Source organism: Thermobia domestica, chromosome 9 (assembly GCF_964235325.1).
Source record: "Thermobia domestica chromosome 9, izTheDome1.hap1.1, whole genome shotgun sequence".
NCBI classification, from domain to species: domain Eukaryota; kingdom Metazoa; phylum Arthropoda; class Insecta; order Zygentoma; family Lepismatidae; genus Thermobia; species Thermobia domestica.
In genome coordinates, this window is record NC_137462.1 from 145,964,012 (window position 1) to 145,986,513 (window position 22,502).

The window sequence follows — 22,502 nt, forward strand, 5'->3', positions numbered from 1 at the left end:
ATTTAAAAATAATACTAACTTTGCCTTTTTACAGCAAGTAAATCTTCATTAAATAATTTCGGTACTCTCTGCTACTTCATCAGTTTACTTCTTAAAACTACTATGTTAAATGCAATGTAGATCTTCTCATCTAAGAACTATCCCATAAAAGGAAACAGTCGTTACTAGGAAACTTGTGCAAACGAAATACTAGAAAACTCTTGTACATTTCCATAAAAAATTTTATATAACGATTACTTAACAAGTTTTTTAGAATTATCTCTTCTGGGAAAATTCTTAGATGAGAGGATCAACAATGGAATTAGCGTAGGAGTTGAAGATGTTACTGATGAAAACAGCAAGGACTACTGGAATTATTTAATGAAGATTCACTTTGTGTATGGATATAAGATGTTCAACCACTGGATAGATTTATTTTTCTTAAAAATCCTATATCTTGTCCTTAATGGATTTCCATAACTGAAAAAAAATTCACGCAATTATTTGTACACTTACTTAGAAACACAATACAGTACATTTCATAGGGTTTTCGAGATTGTACGAAAATGTAAATGCTTAAAAAAACCTACTGAGATAAGTGAATTGAAAACAAGTGGAGAATTTATAAAAGATAATGGTACAAACGACAATTGTCGCAGAAAAAGCAACGTAATATTTATAAGATCTTGCATGTTTCGGAAAGACGGCGAAGAACATCCTATCAAGAAAGCACTGCTTAGCAAGGCTGAGTGGAATTTAGAAACAGCGGACAAATAAAATGAAATAGAATATCTGGAAGGATGCTTACTTAAGATTTTATATTGCTACAATATTAGAAATATGTAAATTTCAAGGTCATTGGATATAATGTATTCAACATGTATTCAAAAACTTTTTTTTTTCCCACAAACATTATTTTTAATGACCCATTTTAATACATACTCTGATTCCAAGCTCATGAAGAGGCTTCGTTCGTGCATAATGGATACTGTCAGATAATAACTTAATGGCTCCAGAACGGGTATACTCTTCTACAAACAGCGTATACAAATGTTCCTTCAAAGGTCGTACTACTAATTTATGCATTACACCTTCCAAAATGGCATCCAAGTTAAGGAATTCGTTGGCTTTCAGCTGGAAAAATAACGAAATAAAAAATATTGTTAGAATATTATTTCTCATTACGTATGATTTGGATCAAATTAGTAGAAAGATATGTGAAAACACTAATTCCGCTATTTAACCCTGTATCATGCGCAATGCAACTTGTCACATATCAGAAATATTATTGTAAAATATGATAATAATTAGTTTAAGACATTGCAATTACAAACCATGTTGTTTACAAGGCTACGATGTGTGGGATTTATTCAGAAGCGGCCAATTAGAACATAAGATTTCCGAAATTGTACCAATGGAGTGCTTTTTAAACCAGTGCCTGACGGACAATTAATTTTCAGGTTTCTGTTTATTTATTTATTTATTTATTTATTTATTTAGTTTGTAATTGAAGAGTTGTCTGTACGAACTAAGATGTCCAAAAATTATCATTTCATAAAATTTTATACATAATACGTAATAATTTTAATTATCCACATTAATTATGTAACTAATAACTAAGTAATATATAAATATTATGTTTAGAAAATGTCTGTGGTAAAATTGTTAATAATAACTAATTAAAAAATAATCAGTAATTTTAAAAAAAAATCACATGCATGGAATAATTGAATAGCTGTAAAAAAAATGCAGGGAACAGATTTGGTTGGATAGAGTTCAGCGTCCGTTTTCAAACCAACGCTAAGTGAGACGTGGATCTACAGTATAGGGTACAATCCGACTCACCATAATGTATTGAAATTTCAAGGTTCTTCCACTGGGAATTGAACCCGAAACCCCATTCACCAAATGTGCACGCTTCCAATTAAAGCAAAAGTTTATAATAATGAAAAAATTAAAAATAAATAAAATTATGTTATAAAAATGAAGATTAAAGTATTTACATTGAAGTGAACTGTGATGAAGTACATTTCAGTTAAAATACATTAAGGTGATGCGCAAGTAATAGTACAGAGATGCTATTGTATATAAAGGATGATCAGTGAATCTTTCTGAAGATGGTAGCGTAATATCTCAGCTACATTTGATGATAAGTAGATTTTCTCTACCATAAAAATAACGAAATAGAAGCCCATAGTTGAATTTATATCACCAAATGGCATTTAATCAGTTTTTTTTTTTTTTTTTTTTTGAGAGAGAGAGAGAATAAGAAAGAATTTCATGACTACTTTGGAAAATATTTTGCGAAATTTGGCACCGTGATTCGAAGAGTACAGTAAAAGTTTGTATCATATGCAGTATATTTAACTACTAAAATAATACTATATTGCACCAATGCAGTACATATACTGAAGACAAGATTAAAACTTAAAATATATATATATATATTATAAATTAATTAAAATTAAAGACTTTGTACTTCAAACTTCAACCAAATATATCCTTTACTGCATTTACTTGGGCGTCCACAATATCAGATAAGTCTTCTCGTGACTTTTTTTTAATCTTTCAAATTTCTTCCATACTCTTGTTATAAACACGAATAAAATAGCTAATATAAACCTCTTTGTTAATCTCTAATATATAACCAACATACATAACTAGAAAACTTTACTAGCTTTCCTGACATGTGAATACTATATTTCATCGAAGGCTAAATATGTTATTCAAAGCTTACCTTTGTTCGTTCTTTTTCCACTTCCTTCTCAAATTCTCGTTCGCCATGCTTCACTAAGTAGTTTTTCATTCCAGACATGAACTGTCTCATGTTCCGCATAACCACTTGCGGACTGGTTTCTCGACTCTCCCGTGTACATGAGATGAAATTTTCGATGTTTTGAGCAAACGTCGTACTTTTGTCAGCTGCCAGGTGGAGGGCATATGCTCTTATGGAAGCTCCGGTGCCACTCAGCTCACGGTTTCTCAACGCTTGCAGTCGTGGAGGAGCTGAAAGTAAGAGACGGGAATTGTCATAAAATCAAATTAAATAATATACGCTTATTACATCATATATAGAGCAATTTCCATATACAAACATTATTTTGTTTTTGTATGCGAAATAAGTGAACAATGCAAAACATATATAACAATTTAGTTTGTCCTAAATCTGAAATTTATTGCTTATTTCACTCTACCATAAATACATACTTTACACAGTAGTTTACAGCTCTGCTATCTTGATATGCACTTGTATCAGAAGCAATAGTCTGAAAGAGCTCCGCTGTAGTTTTATAATAAGTAAACGTGCTTTCGTTGTGGATTCTGGTTCTGTTTCCGATGGGAGCTCCTGTTGTTCGGATGTCACGTTAAACTGTAGGTCCAAGTCTCACATTCTCGGTAATTAAAAGGGACATTAAACTAAACAACAATCAACGAAGTAGTCCGAGAAATCTATCAAGATAACAAAAACTACAGATACCTAGTACATCTACCAGAATAACATGTGTTTAGCATTACATCATACGTAATGACTTCAATAGGCAATTTTGGATTACACTGAAGATATGAAATCTAAAGATCGGATTGTCGTAGAGTGATAACTGGGAATGCCACGTGATGTAACACGTTACTGAACATATTGTCACTCTAGTTTACTTCATAGGTCCAAGGAAGCAATGAAAATCCACTTAGATGGGTTAAATAAACGACACTTCAATATTAACTTATTTTCAGTAATTGGGACAAATAGCCGCGTCTGAGCTCTTTTTATAGGATGCTACCTTACTTAACTTCCCTTGAACAAGACAATTTTTCTGTCTTTCTCTTTCCCTGAATCTTAAGTACTTTCTGTCTTGATTCAGGTTTACTTCAATTTCTTTCAATCTTCAAATTCATTTGCTCAATATTCTGACATTAAAAGTTAGAAAGACAGTTCAGGATGCGAGATCACTTTGCTCTTATAACAGTAAGAATTCAGTAGGACAGATTAAATAAATAAATAAATAAACATATCATCAACCATGTTACTTCTTTTTGCTAGGTAAGTATTAGTAGTAACCATTTCTAGAAATACCTTTGGAATATGGCATTGAGAAACTTCACTGAGTTAATATGGTGTACTAATTGACACGTAAGCTGTATATGATGCTTGAATGACGCAATCGTTTTCTTCAGGATCGTAATACTATGGCAGTGTACTGACGGACATTGACTTACTTTTATCCGAAAATACAATTCGTTATCAAAGGTAAGTTCTAGAATTCGATAAGAAGGAAACAAAACGCAATATATTATAATGCCTTGTACTCTGTAAACTTATTTACACATTTCGTCATCATTAGCAAGGACTGAACTTTATTTTTCTGTCTTTTGATATTATTTTCGATACTATAACAATATAAAGTAATAATAATAATAAAAAACATCAATCAAAATCTAGAAGCTGCCGACACGTGGAGGAAGCCATTGTAATAAATACAAGACTCTATGATGACTCATAAGCGCATTGAACAGAATCTGTACAAACAAAACGTAATAACCTCGTGACTACTATGGCGAAAAAGGCAAACCGTAACAGCGGGGAAAGACGATAAAAATGAATAAAATGTGAACTTTGGTATGAGTTTTAACAATATTAGATTTCCCGCGCTTGAAACATAATGGCTAGTGAGTGGTTTATCAGTAATGACAACAAAATCTTTGGTCTCAAACATTTAGTCACTGGATAAAACTTGTATTGGAATTTAAAGACTAGATATATTTGGAAACAAGAAAACAACTTGAAAAATAAAAGTATTCTTCTGACAAATTATTATAAGATGTCGGTTATCCGATATGATAGCAACGGTCAAATAGACGCAATTTGTAAGTAATAACCATATATTCTGAACATTTTTTTTTAAAAAAAAGATAACAGAAAATATCTGATAAGTTCTTCTTTAGATCAGCACATGAGGTAAATCATGTTGCATTCACCTCTGTATCGAAGTACAAAAACTTCAATTTCATACTATTTCTTTTATTTTGAGCACCGCAAGCTTATTTTGGTATTTACATCTGAACTTTTATTACCTTGAATTTCACAATGTTGAATCATGTTCAAATGATGAAAACGAAGAGTCCAATATTCCATTATCACATATTTGAAGATCTGTCGGTATTCTTAAAATACCATTTGATTATGTAATTTAGAGACGCATTCTTCTACTGTTATGTATTTCTCTATTGTAAACTTAATTTCAAAATGAGTTCCAAAATTACCGTATTTCTTAGTAATTGATATAATCTATTCATTCATTTCAATTGTAATGAAGTCGAAATAAACGATATCGCTCACTATAACTTAACTGTGACTGTCGATTGTTGATAGATCGTATCAGAGAACAGAAAGTATGAAAAAAAAAAAAAAACTTTAAAATAAAACAGGCAGCATACACTAAAGAGTCTGCTGACCTATTTCTTCATTTTGTGTGTGTGTGTGTGTGTACTTCCATTTTTATTTTCTTATTCATTATGTTTTATTTATCACTTTTAGTGTTGACTTCTCATGTTTGTGTGTATATACCAGGAAGTCCGGAAAGTCCTGGACCATCAGCACACTGCGGTCCATACGATAAAGTTTGGGAAGATAGGAGGCGCCACTAATGAAATGCTGTTGGCAGGTATAGGGTTTTATTACGTGAAGGCAAGTACCGGATGTGTTGCGAGTGTTCCTGTGAAATCAAACTGGGCAAGCTGAATGAGGACCAAATTGCAATTCGTGGAAAAAAGAACGAATAACAAAAACGGCAGAGGAGAAAATTTATCATGTGGAGAACGAACAAGTGGTCAATAAATCGGCAGCTCCCGTTCGTTTTAAAGAATCGCTTCAGATAACCAAAGCCTCGCGGACAAGTCCCGCAAGGAAAGACCTCTGATGGATATTAACAACGCTCTGCAGAATGCTATGAATGCTGAACCACAATTCAATACACGCTTGTTTCAAGATTGGTTTATTTTCAAAGTAGTAACTGGATCCAACTGGTTAAGGGCAGAAGTCAATGGAAAGCTTTTCTGAATACAGCATTGAAGCCCTAGAATTCATAGACTATAGAGTTATTTAATAATAAAAGCAGCTTTATTTTGAGTGCTACAACAGCCAAATAGATCAGAATGTTAAGACATGCAGATTTCTTAAATTCAAAGTAATTTTAAAATAGATTCAAGTTAAGAATAGTCAGTTTTTTAAATAATCATTTTCAAAAACAATGTAATTAAAGCTTCATACGAAAGTAACGAACTTCTTAAATTTTCATGTTTACCAAGACCAAATAAACGTCGTTGTCATATTGGTTAAATTATATTGCTAAATATAATAACTAATTTTCTTTGCTCCTTTGCCTCTATAATGCTATTCTACAGAGACAAAAAAGTTTTACACTGTGCAAATGTTATACATGGCACATATAAATGGTATGAGTTTGTTAATATATACTGATAGTCCAGATGTCTATTTTACTCAAAGAACAGCGTCTATTCTGATGCTAAAGTGCGTGCTACAAAGACGATTTACACCGATAATCTCATATAATGCGGAAGAACAAGTGCGGTAGGCCTTCATATGACTCCCGTATGGCGTCAGTAAAGCACAATTATTTATAGTAAGTCACCTGTCTGGTAATGCATCGTCGAAAGAATTACGAAAAGAGACAGCTACAATTTCTTCACACACCTGCTGCAGTACGATATTTTTAGCTCAGTAATATGACTAAAATGTGAATGTCATGATGACAGTGTATGACAGGTTAATTGCAATTTGTTTCTCATTACATTCCAAATGCCATCTTGAACTGTCATAGGTCATCATTACTGTTAAGTATTCTGCCGTTACTGGCAGGATGATTTGCTGCAAACTATGAGGCTTTCATATACTACGGCTTTTCAATTTGATATGTTCGCCAATCGCAGTACTATTACACTATTTAAAAAAAAGTAATCCTATTATGATTTCATATTTTATACCGATATTAACCAGCAAACTAAAATATTTAGAAAAATGTTTTAACCTGACAAATACCATCCAAAAAAATTTTACTGAGGTTTCAACGATAATATCTGACTTCCAGCCGTAAACATGATTGGCATTGCTCTATCGTTCCGATTTCGTCTTACTACATCAATATCACAAATATGAGTAGTTTTGTTCGACTATCCAATTTTTAACATTAGTTTGTGTACTTTTCAAAAGAAAAAAAAAGTTCTCCTTTTCCCTTTCCAATTTTTACTTCTAAGGAGTGATATAAAATGAGCTATTTCTCGCGGTCGTTATTCATGTCTATCTGTGATACGAAATTCGGAGTGGAGAAAATGTTGTGGGCTCTATTTCTTGAGAATAGAGAATCCTGTTATAATCATAGAATACTTCTGGCAGAACCATTGTTGCTAAGTTTAATTTTGTTGCGGCCTTTAAATGTATTGTTACTATAGTTACCATGAAAACGAGAGTTGGTCAGTTATCAATGATTCTATGAATGATATACAATTTGCTCCAACAGTGCCATATTCCGTTTGTTTCTTTCTTTATCCCTATAATTCATGTGCAAATGAGATTCAGAGTGCGAATTCCCCCACTTAGTACTTTTGTAATAAAATTTTTCCTACTAATAAGTTACGAAGAATAAATTAAGTTACTCTATAGAAGTCTGCAAATCAATTACAGTAATCCACATTTAATAGGCATTTCATATGTAATTAGCAAGTGAAGAGCAGTTAGCGGTGTTCTTAATTTTACATATTTTTAATTATTTTGAATGTTTAAATATTTGAACTTTCTTTGTCAAAGCTTTTTTTTTTTTTTTTTTTTTTAAACACTCCTATCTACACCCCTTTGACTGTTATGATTTCGCATCCAGATGAAACTTGCCTTCACCTGAAATCAAAACCGACACGAGACAATTTTAAATTCCACATTAATCGGTTATGTAAAAAGTTTAAAATTACGCTTGCTTATTTTCCTGTAACTATACGTATTTCTGTATCTTAAGTGCTAATTATTCTTTCACTTAAAAAAACTTCATATTATTATTGTCGATACACTATGTGCTGACTCACTCACCCATCGTTTTAATGCAGTAATTAGTGCCACGTCCTCAGTGCCATAAAAACAACACGGAATGGCTAGGTATATTAAGTGATTATACTACAAGTATTTACAGTCTGAAATAATTATTTTCTGATTTACGTAAGTATAATCCTTCGTTATAGAGCTATAAAAATTCGATTTTAAATTAATTTTACACGATAACACGTTAATATTTGTACAATAGTGACAATTTCATAATAATTAACTACGAGATGTATTAGTAGAAAGTTTGATTTTTATGGTATATAATTCCGGTATTTGATACACATTTTGTTTTTTTAATAGTGGGAAAAATTGGAAATTTTTAGCTCATTTTGCTCCCTGAAAAACACCAGCTAATAGTGCCAAGAATACTTTCGTTGCATTAGCCCAGCAGATAGGGATTCGGTCTATTAAAACGAGAACAACTACAGTATTCTTTAGGGAAGACTACGGATGAGCTACTTATACAACGAATACAAACATGCTCAACAGCGTTGAAAGAATGGTAGCTAAGTGGAAGAGTGTTAACCGAAATGTGTGTGGTTGGATGCACGATTGTGGTGGAAAACACATCTGTGGGTTTCCTCGGGGGTTCAATTTCTTCCACATTTTCATTCCACAAAATATTTGACAACCACTCACTTTCATTACTTATCTGCCTCTTTTAGCCTACAGAGCATAACCATGGGAAGTAAAACTATAAATAGCTTAATTTTATAAGTCTGACAGCATATTGCCATACTATTTAGTGTCGGATAATCATGATTTTACATTTTTACCCGATTTCATATTGTCAAACCTCGATATCTGAAGAACCAACTACAAAATATTATCATATTGAAAGAACTTTAGGGAACAGTCGACATCGTACTATCGATATTGATGGAGGTATACAGAAGAATGTTTCCAAGTTTACCGGTGAAATTGCAGGTAACTCTTAAATACAACACTGGTCACATTAGAATATCTTCACAAAAAAAGTATGCTAAAACAACTACAATAATTGACAATTTCATTGTTCTCATTCTTGTTTTTTAATGATTTAAAATATTGCAAATAATATTCTTTCAAAATTTGTTTTTATGCTGCACCTAAATTCTGCAATTGTGGCTCTAGTGTAATGTAATTATGTATAAAATTTAAAAAAAATCCAATGTCATATATATGATCTAAGGATGCAATAAAACTGAATTAAATTTAGCTGAAACATTCTGTACATTTCCAAATAACTTCGAATCACGTAATCTACACTTTACCGCGGTAATAATGTATATGAGAGAGAGAGAGAGAGAGAGAGAGAGAGAGAGAGAGAGATTAATGCAACAGTGATACAATGTCAAATACAAACAGTAATAGGAACAAGATATAAATACACAACACTGTGATAAACAATTCTAAAATCCAATTACAGAACCTGACCCACATACTGTTTTATTACCTTTTGTTCTACACACCATTTAAGCGTGTTTATGAGTTAACAAAACGTTAAGACTCGCCTGTAATTATAACTGCAAGCGTATCACTATACATATGTAAGTGCGTGTGTTCATATTCTTCTGCTAAGGTAAACTATACAGAAATATAATCATGTGTTACGAATGTAGAATAGTGACCATTTGATGACGTAATATACACATCCGAAAAACATTAGTAATCAAATATAAAACTTTTCATAGTCAAGCAAGTCAGTCTTGGTAAAACTTTTGTAACATAATGCCGCTAATAAGAGAAAGGGGAAAATATAATTATGTAGATTAAGAACAAAGAGTGAAAAGAACAAAGAAAAGAACCTCAATATACGACACGAACTGATATAGAAATATACAACAAACATCGAGAGAAAAGCTGAATAGAACTCTTATTATGACTAGAAATGACTAAAAATCAACAATATCATACAGAAAATGAAGACTAAGAAAAAATCATTTATGTATTTGAAAAGTGTTCATAAAGGTAATACTGAAACGTAGATATTTCAGTATTATGCTGTATTTGGAAGAAAGAAAAATAGTTATCAAGATCTTAACTTGTATTTTTAAAAATATAATTAAATGTGACTATAAACGGGGTTACCGCAAAAATTGTGGCAACTATTTTTTTAAACGAAAATGAGAACTAAGAAATATGTAAATGTTATGTTAATACATATACAAAAGTTATATGTAGGGAACTGGATGAACATACATATAACCATCAGAATAAAGCATGTGAAAAATGGCTACAATGAATCGTTCTTTACCTTCATGCATGCTTTACCTTGAAATACAGTATTTCAAACCATTACAATAACTATTAGCTCGAATGTATCTTGAATAATTAGAAATTGGCATTATTCACAGACTGAAATGTTTTTGTATTATATAAAGGATTATTTGTTTTTAAACAACAATAATAATAAATGTTGAACCCATTTCTCTCCGTCATCACTATGATAAAGCCCTTGTCTATTTGTTTACTGTCTCAGTGGTACTATAATACTAGACACTATGCGCGAACTCGAAAACTACCCGCGAATAAAACTGAAAAATTTCCTTAAAAAGTAAATTTAAAATTGAATCCTTCTTAATTAAACGATATCCGACGATGATACATTTTATTCATTTATTTATTTTATAACAGTACAAGTCTTGCAGTTGTACTAGCATGGAAAATTATCAAGCAGTTGCATTTATAATATGATATTCATTGGTTACTTTATTATACATATTTGACTTGTAAAAGTTCTTTGTGAACTTGTGGTTTTTTATATGAAATGGTCACTGGCCTCTTTACACGTAAGAATAAACGAAGATATAAAATGACGTGTTCCTTAATTTCATTTCTTTCGGCATTATAACAGTTTCCTTCACTTCTATGGTCGCTCGAAAGTAAGAACTCGACGCATTTTATATTATATATATATAATGTCAGTTAGTCATAACTCTCAGCAAACATATATATGGTATTTTTATTACTTTCCTCATGTTTGTCATTTTATTTATGTACATTAAAACAGCGTTTCATAAACTAAACGAACTTTTGCAGATATTTGTTTGTTTATGAATGCAATATCAGTGAGAAATGACTCAACAACCCGACATAAACAACACTTCATAGGCAATCCTTTTACACTCCTCCTCTGGTTAACCATATTATAATACTACTAGTACGGCTATTGCTTTATTTCAACTATCAGCAATCTTCATGCTTCACTAACATAGATTGTTATTGTTCCACAATGGCAGTATATTTCCCACTTCTTTTCCAACTTGTATTCAAACAGCAGTTTTTTTTCTCTCTATCTTTTATGTTTAATAAAATCCATTATTTTTACAAGCCGCATACACCTTACGAATCATTAAATAATTTCGTACTCTGCATTACCAATGTCATTTCATTTTTAAATTACTAATGTACAGTCCTCAATAGAAGTTTTATCCCTCCAGCGAACATCAGTTATTAAATTTGTTACTCGTACAATACAATTCACTCTTCCAATTTTGATGCCAAGTAAGAATAGTCGAGCGGAATAAGGCGATCGCAAAACCTGTATGTCGCAGGTTCGAATCTCATAGCACAGACCTTACGTATTGTCCCCATTTACCAATTATAATTATTTTTCTTTTAGTTCAAAGGACAAAGCCACGAGACGCAAAAAATACAATTTCCTTACTGATAATGCACCGTTCTATAAAATAGTATTATATTATGGGGTCGAGGTGACTCTGTCGTAGAGCGTTCACCTCTGGTGCTTGGGGTCCCGGGTTCGATCCCAGCTCCCGCCAAATGAACCTTGTGGTGGACAAAGACCGTGTGCGTGGGCTTCCTCGGTGTTCTCCAGTTTCCTCTTACTTTCTTCATTCCACCATTTCATTCATGACTCATCATCACCTCTCCTTTACCCTAGTCGGCATAACCGTGGGATGTAAAACTCAAAGATTTAATTTAATTTAATTTAATTATATTATCAATGAGCTGCAAAATTATATTGGAACGTGTTTTCAGGAAAGGTAAATGCTTATTAATTTGTATCTTTATCTCGTAACGGACATCCTTAAATCATATTCTTAGCAATCAATATATAACTTCAGCAAATTCAAAAATTTCATATAACATGGTTATTTCAGTTTTTTTTTTTTTTTTTAAGTTGAAGTTTTGTAATTGTTTCAATTGGAAGTAGATGAGTTCAAAATAACTTACGTCAATTAAAGATAATTTAATCCTATAAGAATAAACTTCAGTTATCGTTCATTCAATAATTTATTTACCTAACTAACTTGTATTTTAATGCAAACTAGATAGCGTGTCTGATGAAGGTGAAGTCACATTGTCTGTATATTATTATTATTATTATTATTATTATTATTATTATTATTATTATTATTATTATTATTATTTATTTGTAATCTAACGCCCCACGACTACGTCCTGTAAGTTAAGGAAGATGGATGATTAATGAAACTGAATGATAACGAAAAAATGGTGAAATGAGAATGTGAGAGAAAACGAGAGAACCCCGGGAAAACCCACGGACATGGTATGGTCCACCATAAACTCACATAATCTGAAATCAAACTAAGAATCCCTCGCACCAGAGGTAAGCATTCTTCCATTGACGCACCGTGTCGCTATCAGTGTAAGAAAAAAATATTCGCGATATTAGGAAGGTCTTAAAAAGGAGCCATTCCGGTATTCATCTAGTACGACTGACGAAAAATATTCTGAAAAACCCTGTTAGGATGGTCGGTCACTTTATTCTTTATCTCGAGATCTTTCTATTGAAAAGGGGGGAGTTCCTGGTTCACAATAACAACAGTAATATCAAGCAATTCGAGTCTTCGCTTCATAATCGAGAGGTCCCGGGTACTGTCTTCGCTAATTCTCTTCCAGAATTACTTTCATATTTTATTGTTATTTACTTCCAGTAGTGTAAATGAGTTAAAAGTTTGTTAGTACTCGCAATTAAATAATAAATGGGCATTCACGTAACTGACTGTTCAATATTCAATTTCCTACAAAGGTACCCGTAGTTTGAATTTCATGTTTAAGATTTAACCTGTGTGTGATGAAAAGAAATGAAACTTCAAAGTACATACATATACATAATTAAAGCAATAATAATGTGACTTCATTGCCTTATTCGAAAGATTAGAAAATTATTGGATAAAACTCAAAGATTTATTATTGTTTTTGAATGAGTTGATAGCAATTGCATTTGATTTTTAATAAATTTGTGAAAGTTATTATATGTATATATACGTAAATTTGATTTGTATTTGAATATAACGATTAACAACAAAAACCGGATGGGAATATCATGCCGTTCTATCTTAGTCCTTCATTCAAGAATTTTATACAGCTAAATGCACTAGCTACTAAATGAATTCGATTGTCATTAAGTCTGACATTAGATCATCGAACATTTATGACATAAGTTCGTGCCTTTTGTGCGTCTTTGTGTTATTATTCTATTTCTCACATGCAATTAAAATTGCACTTCCTTCTACCTACTTACTGCACATTTTGCGTGTTTCTTGGTCGATATAATTTGTAAGGAATCCTCTGTAACTGCAACGACATACACAAAACACAGAAACACCTGTGATACTGAATTCAACAAAACACAAAAGAAAACTGCGAGCAACATTCTTTCAGAAACTTAAAACTACCTCGTCATACCGGAGCATGATTCATCCTTAGATTAATAGTCAGGTATTAGAAAGCAAGATGAAAACACAATGTTGTTCTTTCTGCGTAATAAAGATCCGTGTGTACATACATACATGTACGAGATGGTGTATGCACGTACTACATACGGAAACGTATCATAAAGTAACTATTACGATTTATCTGTTTCGCAAGTGATCAAGCAGAAATTGCATGTCTATAATATAAAGGGGAAATAACTTTTCAGTTACTTCCTCTTCGCCAACAAGTTTGTAGGGAAGGGAATGAAAGTGGTTCGTAGTTCACAAAGGACAGAGTTCACGCAGCCATCTTAATGATAGCAACCACCAGTAGGTGTTCAGACGTTGACTCATGGTAGTGGGACTGTACAATAATCGCAACGTTTATTTATTTATTTTTAATATAAGCTCCCACACTAATTGCAATGTGCAAAATGTGCGATGTCTCACTGTCAACTAGCTCAAATGTGCAACTAAACTGGAATTAAACCTGGATCTCTGGTTTACTGTGCCAGTGCAGTAATCACTACGCCACTAATCGCTAAGGTTAGTGATAAGCTAAATCAGACCATAGTTGACCATACAAATTAAATCTACTTGTCTGGACATCCCAATGACCTTGATATTTGAACGATGACGTAGGTGAAGCATGCATGACTGATCTGGAGAATTCTTCACGAAGCCAGGAAGCGCGACACGATGTAGTCTGTAAATTTAATCACGATAAGCGACTGAAATCTTTTCCGGATTAGCCAGATATCAAAAAACCCTTCCAAAACGAAAAAAAAAAAAGCTTTATGTTCTTGTTTTGTCTTATTTAATAGGTCTTCTCGAAATAGAAAATACGGTCAACAGAAGATTCACGTTTTGATGGATGATCCTAATCAATGCTACCGTTACAAAGTAACTTCTTTCTTACTAGGTTATGCAATGGAATTTTGTAGAAGCTTGTACTATTAGTACGTCAGTTCGTTACTCCACAAATAACTCTTGAATGTTAGCGATTTTTTTTTTTTTTTTGCAATAGACAGCCAGAGCAATTATCTAGGCCGAATTCGTTAATGAAATCAGTCCATTTACACCTTTATGTGTAACGGTGACGTTAACGTTGGATATCCATATCCTATCCTGTATACAACATATAACAATCCTAGCTTCTATGCAACCTGCACAATAATAAAGAATTGTCGGTTGCCTATAATAAAATAATGTGGAATCCTCTTCACTGTCTTAAGCAGAGTTTATTCTATTTTGGTAATCTAGGAAAAACTATGTGACGTGTGGTTAGTGCGCCAGCACGATAAGCCGAAGGAGCAGGTTCGTTTCCCGCACATTTTCATTATTTAATTTTATTGTATATTTAACTATAAAGGATGTGGCATTTGTTGATTTTTCTATTGTCAAACCGTAATGCTATTCGATCCACAAAAGGTGATACTTTTTTTTTTTTTTTAAATTTAGAATATGTCAATACAACATATGACGTGATGTTACAGTAAATGGTCAAAATAATGGTGTAAGAACTTTGGGATTGTGGCTATAATTAGAAATGCCCATTTAACAGCACACTTTTATTTTATTTATTTTTACCTTTTAGCTTTGAAGTTTGTATCTGGAAGTGTATTAAAAAAAAGTAATTAAACAAATAATATCGACTATGCATAGTGGCATTTACAAGAGAATTTGAGAGAGAGAATTTTCCACTTTTCTTACTACATCCCTTACATATTACCCATCATTTAGTCCCAGAAAACAATTGTAAGAAGGGAGATTGGACTTTACAACCACTTAATATTCATTGAAGACACCTTTCATGCTAGTCCAAATTGTAAGGTTTTAAGCTTAATTTCTCACATAGTTAACTTGTTCACCTACGAGTGAAATATTGTGCAAACAGTGAAGCATTCATTTCATGTGCAGAAGATCTTAGGATCATCTACTTCAAAGATCGATGCTATGCAGTACTAACTGAGAAAGTTAAATATTGCGATTTCGGGAGATTCTTTTGTACTTATTGTACAAACGCTACACAAAAATAGAAACAAACCCTTATTCCATCAGTTGAAATGCATCAAAGGCATCATTACTTTTCCTTTCTTTTTTTTCTTTCTCTCTCTCTCTCTCTATTCTGTATAGTAAAATAACCTATTACGAGCGTAAACATAGTACATCCAGCAGGGGCGGATCCAGGACGGACTTCTGGGGGGGGGGGGCGGTCGGCGGTAATACTGCTACTTTTAAGAGCTCCAAACTTGTTATGGATGGGTTTATCTATATATAAAATAAGAGTTTCCTCTTGTGGGGGGGGGGGCGATCGCCCCCCTCTGGATCCGCCCCTGACATCCAGAGTAAAGTTAAGTTCAGTACATCATTTGAAAAGCAAGGTTTGAATTCAGTTCAAGTTTTTCTTAACATGTGTTTCTTGCAGGCATACTTCCGTGGATAAATATCGATAAATTACACTGCGATTGAATGTTATTCTCGTACAGGGAAGGTTCTTTAGCAAATAGTCCCCCAGTGTAGCCTCTTCTTCACATATTGATTCTGTCGCGCCGGACAAAATTTTTGAGAAGGAAGCTTAATACGACATAATATTACAGCGATTGACGAGCATCACCTTTCTTCTCCACGTGTTCCTCGGAGCAAAGTATAGACACAAAAATAAAATTATCTCTTTCAACACAGTCTCAGAGGTTAATAGCTAAATGTTTACCTGTTGTTATGATTTCATGTTTATCTTAGAACATTTTGTTATTCACAGAATTTTATATATAATCCTACTAACGTTTTGTATACGTTTACGGCCAGAATTGATTGCTTTCGATGTTAAGAATTAGGTTTTACGCATTAATTTAGAGCAATATTTCTCGCTATTCTTCTTTGTAAAGAGTAATGCATATCACCAAAGCGACACCGCAGCTATGACTCACTTGCCCTCAACTTTCCGTTCACTTACGTTGTAACAAAAGTTTACATTTCGCGCACCCACTACACAACAACGTTTACGCTGAATTGAAAATAGAACGGAAGGTATTTGTCTAAATTATGTTCTCGATTATAAAGTAATGCGACGAATGTTTAACTGCAAATTCTAGTAAGACAAAAAAGTTGAGACACGTCACACTATAAATTATGCTGAATTGGTTTCAAATTTTCCGCCGTGAAATGAAATGACTCAAGCTTCAAAGTGACACAAAAAGAGCCGCATCTAGCTTGCAGCACACTAGCCTAAATTTGAAACAAAGTACTGTATGATAAAATATTTTATTCCCTACTTTTTAAAAATCATAATCGACGACCATATTCAGAGTAATAAATACGTAAAGGAACAAAACCTTCCCGTAACACCTGAATTATTAATCTACCTACGTTTTAATATCAACAACGTCCCTGAAATTAGATTCTGGACACAGGTACAGTCAAGCTTGGACTTTGAAAAGTAGGCCTATGCGCAATTGACAACTTTCCATAAATAAATAGAGACATACTTCACATAATCTAAGCGGACTTGTCAAATTTAAATTGTATTGTCCCAAGTGGAACAAATTTGCACTTTGGACTAACAATAAGAGCTGTTGCGCTCAGGGATGTACGCAGGGTGGGGAGGTTCTGGGGGCTCCGAACCTCCTACCCGAAATCCCGACTTTTCTGTAAACTTAGTCTAATATCACGGGAAATTTTACAAATTTTAATATAATTTACGCTCAAATTGAATTTGGACCCCTCCCGAAATAAAATCCTGCGTATACGCCTGATTGCGCTCACTAGTTATAAATTTGACCTTGAAATTCTACACTTACTGCACAGAGAAATTATCATCAATTTGAAATTAATATAACTCATGCATACACATACACATACCCACATCCATCCACACACGAGGCAGCTCTTGAAGGAAATCCAATCGGTGAAATTGAACTTTTATCGCTAGTACAAGTTAAGGGAAGAAAATGTACCTAATATCCTCATTGTTGTATATAAGAACTAGAAAATTAGGTACGGTAAGTGCTCTCCACTTAGCTTGTAGGGGAGAAGGTTTAATTTTTATCAATGGGACATCCCTCAAGAACCGCCACTGCATACAACACACAGTGTAGTCAAGTATTAATAGGCATTTCTGGTATGTATAAGGATGAGAATAACTACGACTAATGAAGGTGATAAAATCTACCAGTATTAAATTGAAAGATTCCTCAAATGTTGTATGGTTTACATATTAAATTACTACTGTACTTAAAATTTAGATATATTAGCATATTATTATTATTATTGAACGATTATATGAATACGAATGAAATAGCCATATTTTAATTATAAGATCACTGTTTTGCATAGATGGTATTTAGTTTCCATAATATTTGTATTAAAATTTGGTATATCACACCCAGGGATGTAGTGCCAAATTCATCTGTCAGAGCACTTAATACCGAGATAAGAGCACAAAAAACACATTTTAAGCATAAACACAAAACTGAAATCAAATTATGAATGTTTATTTTAATATTGTATACTGAAACAAATACGTAACAGAAACAGCTCTAGTATAATTTTTCTAACTCCGATTTTATTTATTTATTTATTATGGTAATTTACTATGAAAGAAAGCTCTTTCTTCTTTTCGATAAGGAAAGGGCCTAAATGACTTTCTGAAGCAGAAAGGAAAATGAAGGAGGCCAGGCAATCAGATTAGTAGATACGAACAAAATAAAGGCAAGTAGTCTAATGAATTAATTTTGTTTACCTCTAAACAAACATTTAAAATGTAACTTTGATCACTTCTGTTTTAAGTTGATGTCACTCCTCCGTGACGAGCTGTGTCGGATTGTCGCTCCTGCTCCACTACACCCTTGATCCTATCTTTACTATTGTTTATTTATATAGGTGAAAGAACAGAAAATGACAAATTAGAAACATATTCTTTTTTTTTTTTTTTTTAAAAAAAAGTAAAAATCGCTTACGATGCCTTGAGATCAACCTCGCCAAGAACTTCCCAATCGCTTTCGCTGCATGCCTTATCCACTTGGCTATCCGAAGGAACCAAAGCTTCACTCGGCCCATGTGAACTATGTAGGTGATAATAGTGTTTCTAAATGTAATTTGCCTCTCTAAATTTTCTATCGCAAAGTGCTAAAAACAAACTATACACTGTACTTCGACGAGACGTATGTCTGCACACGAGCAGAGGCAACCGAGAACTGTTGTCCTTCGGAGCGTCGAGTCAATCTTGTTTAACTGACCAGCTGAAAGAGATCTTATGAGCTCTGCTATCAGATAAAGGTAAGACAAAAATAATCCATACAAACACACTGAACTCTATAGTAGGAGAAAAACGGCGAGGAGGGGAGGAAGGGGGGAAAGATAGACATACCGTATGCTGGAATTACTGACAAGTTTTTTGCGACGTTGTCATATGTCACAAACAATGAGTCATTGGGTACACTGACTGTTTACTAGCAATACAAAGAACAGTGCGATGTAATGAGGTACAAAACAAAACCACCACCGGAAGACATCAATACAATCTGTAAACTGAAATTCTGTAAACACACGTATGGATGCATTGTAGTATATACGTATACGTATACATACCATCTTACAAAGAACTTCTATTTACTGTTATACGCACTTACTACGTTATTATTGCTTTCAGGCATGCTGTGTAAACAATTGCCATGAATGAAGTAGATGCATTTCAAATGCGAAATTAATCTGGGCGTGCTTACTACCAATGGGTGTGCAATATAGGCTACAATTTGCAATTTTCTAATATCCTCTACACAGATCTCAGTTATCGACATTACCAATGACAAGGCCGATTAGTATTTCGGTGACTAACAATAATAGTTTGTGCATAGGACTTAACGTTTATGCTTCACTATGAGCACAAAAAGTAGTTTCATGAACTTTCTCCACTTTCTGAGCTACTGATGGTGCATTTTTGAGGACGCTTGTTCATGGCTCAATAGTTTGCGTAGGATATAGGCCCTCGGTGCGAGATTGATTCCTGGCGAGGGACATTAAACTCAAACTTAACCCTCCTCGCCGGTTCTAGTGGCCAGGGCGCGCGCCTTTGGTGTAAGGGATCCTGGGTTCGATTTTCGATAGGAAACCCTTCAAATCTGAACACATCACGGGGGCTAGGATTCCATCTTAAACTGTAGATTCACGTCTTATATAGCCTCGGTGCTGAAAAGTGACGCATAACAACTTCAATCAAGCAAATCAAACCAAACCAAATAAATAGCATTCGACAGAAGAACAAATTTGAACGCTCACCCAGCTAAATAGTTTTTTAACGAGCTTCTGACTTCATCGTTAAAAACTGTTTAAGATCCAGTTGATCGAAAACCGAGTATTAATGCAAAAGCCAGGGGCGGATCCAAGACGGACTTCGGGGGGGGGGGAAGTGGGTTGTAACACTGCTACTTAGAACTACTTTTAAGACCTCCAAATTCTGGGATGGTTTTTTATTTACATATAAAATAAGAAAGTTTCCTCTTCTGGGGGAGGGGGGATTGCCCCCTGGATCCGCCCCTGTGCAAAACTATACAAAGAATACACCCGTACTAATTTATTTAGGCCTCACTCACTGCGGGTTATAGTTCAACTAAAAATTACCGATCAACAAATTATTACAAATGAAACTTGTCTAAGATAAAGCAAAATCCTTACAGAAGTTCTGTCGGTAATGCTTTCTCAAAAGGTATATGTCCACAAATACCGTGCGAAATTCCGTGACTCCGATTTTTGCGAGATGCGATGGCCGCACATGAGTTTTGGTCGCTAAGCTCAATAATTGTACTATGCTACATCTGACTTCCTAAGGATTTCGATTATCAAATTGTTCATGTTTTAAAGGAAATGGTGCAAATTGTGGCACTGTAATCGTAACAATATAAAACGCACAGCAGGTTTTAGTCTTTATCTTCTATAGCAGGCCTTAATAAGATAGTATTAATAATTTATTTAGTAGATAAAGACAAACAATGAAACAACGTACGATTAATATTTCTTAAATCGCTTAATTTTCAGGATCTACATATACTTTCTAGCATCTAGAGGGCCCTTGTATTACTATGTGGTGAGTTTTCTTAGTTTTGTTCCGAGGCTTAAGTTCGATCCCGGACGGAGTACACTAGGTTCAGATCTCATATTAAGATGTAAATCCAAGTCTCATGCAGCCTTAATCGACAAAAAAAGAGAAAAAACGTTAAATCTTACAAAACAGTTGACATTCTAGCTTCTTGTTGAGCATGCAGCATCTTTTGCGGTCATAAAGAAAATTACTGTTTAAATGCTTTAGTGCAGCCGCATTAATTTGGATTTAACTTCCACTGCCAAACTTCATACCAAGTCAGGAGAGATCATTTTGAAAATCAATGGAATCTTGTTATATGGAGATTTCTCTTAAAAGTTTGCAAATAAGAATATATCGTTAAATGCGAATTAAACATAATTGGAAAGATCATCTATGAATAAGAGAAAAAGTAAGAGACCAAAGACACTCCCTTGTGAAATACCAGATTTTACAAAGAGAAAAGTAGATATATCATTAGAAATAATTACATGTTGTCTACTGAGCTTTAGTAATAATGTAATTTGTTCGATAATAATTAGCACAAAAGGAGTGGATGGTTTACAAAAATGTTTTGCTTATATCTATGTAAATAAGATGTAATTGAGTATTGCTTCATATATAAATTCATAGCGTGAGAAAGTAAACCTGTCAGGTTTGTAAAGCAAGAGCTACCAGGAAAACAAAAACATGTCGCGTCAAGCAGGGGCGGATCCAGGGGGCGGGGGCAATCGCCCCCCAGAAGAGGAAACTTTCTTATTTTATATATAAATAAACCCCATCCCAAAGTTCGGAGCCCTTAAAAGTAGCAGTATGACAACCCACCGCCCCCCCCAGAAGTCGGTCCTGGATCCGCCCCTGGCGCCAAGTTATTGTAAGGTGAGGTGAATTTGAAAATTCTACTTTTAATTATTTCTTCACAGATAACTGTAACAATATGGATATTGGTTTGTACAGTCCGCAGAAAAAAAAACCCTGCAACATGAGCATGTAAGTTTATTGTGAAACTACGCCTAACAACGCAGGGACTCAACATAACGACTAAATGTCACGAATCACGCTAGGAGAAACCTCGGCGTCCTCTCCTGCACACTTATTTGGGAGCAAAACACTTCGTCATTTCACAATAAACTTAAATGCTCATGTTGCAGGTTTTTTGCTGCGGACTGTACCAAGTATTATTATTATTTCTGGACAAGTAAGCAGATGAGAAAAGACGTAACTACTACTGCTATGGTAGTAATGAACGAGGAGATCAGGGCAAACAGATGTAACAGAGGGAAAGAAAGTTGATGGAATGTGGGAGGGCGGCCAAAGGAAATACTAGAGAGTTTATTGAAAAGACCAGGCCTGGCACTTCCAATTCCACAATGACCTCAGATGGAATGTGAGGACGTAATTCCTATCTCGAATTTATCATTGACCAGGCTGTCTATAGTTTCTGCCGTTACATTGGCAACGTGATCTTTATACTTTTGCCTCACCGCTTGCCTATCTATTTATTGACAGATATCAGACCAAAAACTTTTAAACAGATAGCGAGAAGCGATCAGCGTCACACGAATAAGTTTTCATCTTCCTGAAAGTGGTAGAAATCAACCATTTCCACGGCTGTATAGTATATATTCTTACATTATACAGTTCGTTCGAAAATTAACCTATATAAAGACGATTAGATGTT

At 33.8% G+C, this 22,502-nt stretch overlaps 1 protein-coding gene across 7 annotated transcripts in view; it reads right to left on the reverse strand.

Moving 5' to 3' along the window:
• The window catches only part of spri (Src homology 2 domain-containing protein sprint), a 946,527-nt gene that overhangs the window by 10,492 nt on the left and 913,533 nt on the right, over positions 1-22,502 (reverse strand). For 5 of the 7 annotated variants that reach the window (XM_081771977.1, XM_081771978.1, XM_081771981.1 and 2 more), the window contains 2 exons: positions 2,717-2,985; positions 922-1,113 (listed from right to left, as the gene is read on the reverse strand). In XM_081771977.1, the coding sequence (XP_081628103.1) occupies positions 922-1,113; positions 2,717-2,985 (461 nt within the window). Of the gene's footprint in view, positions 1-921; positions 1,114-2,716; positions 2,986-13,574; positions 13,597-18,704; positions 19,005-22,502 lie in introns of those variants that run through there. The other 2 variants (XM_081771982.1, XM_081771983.1) reach the window with 2 other exon arrangements.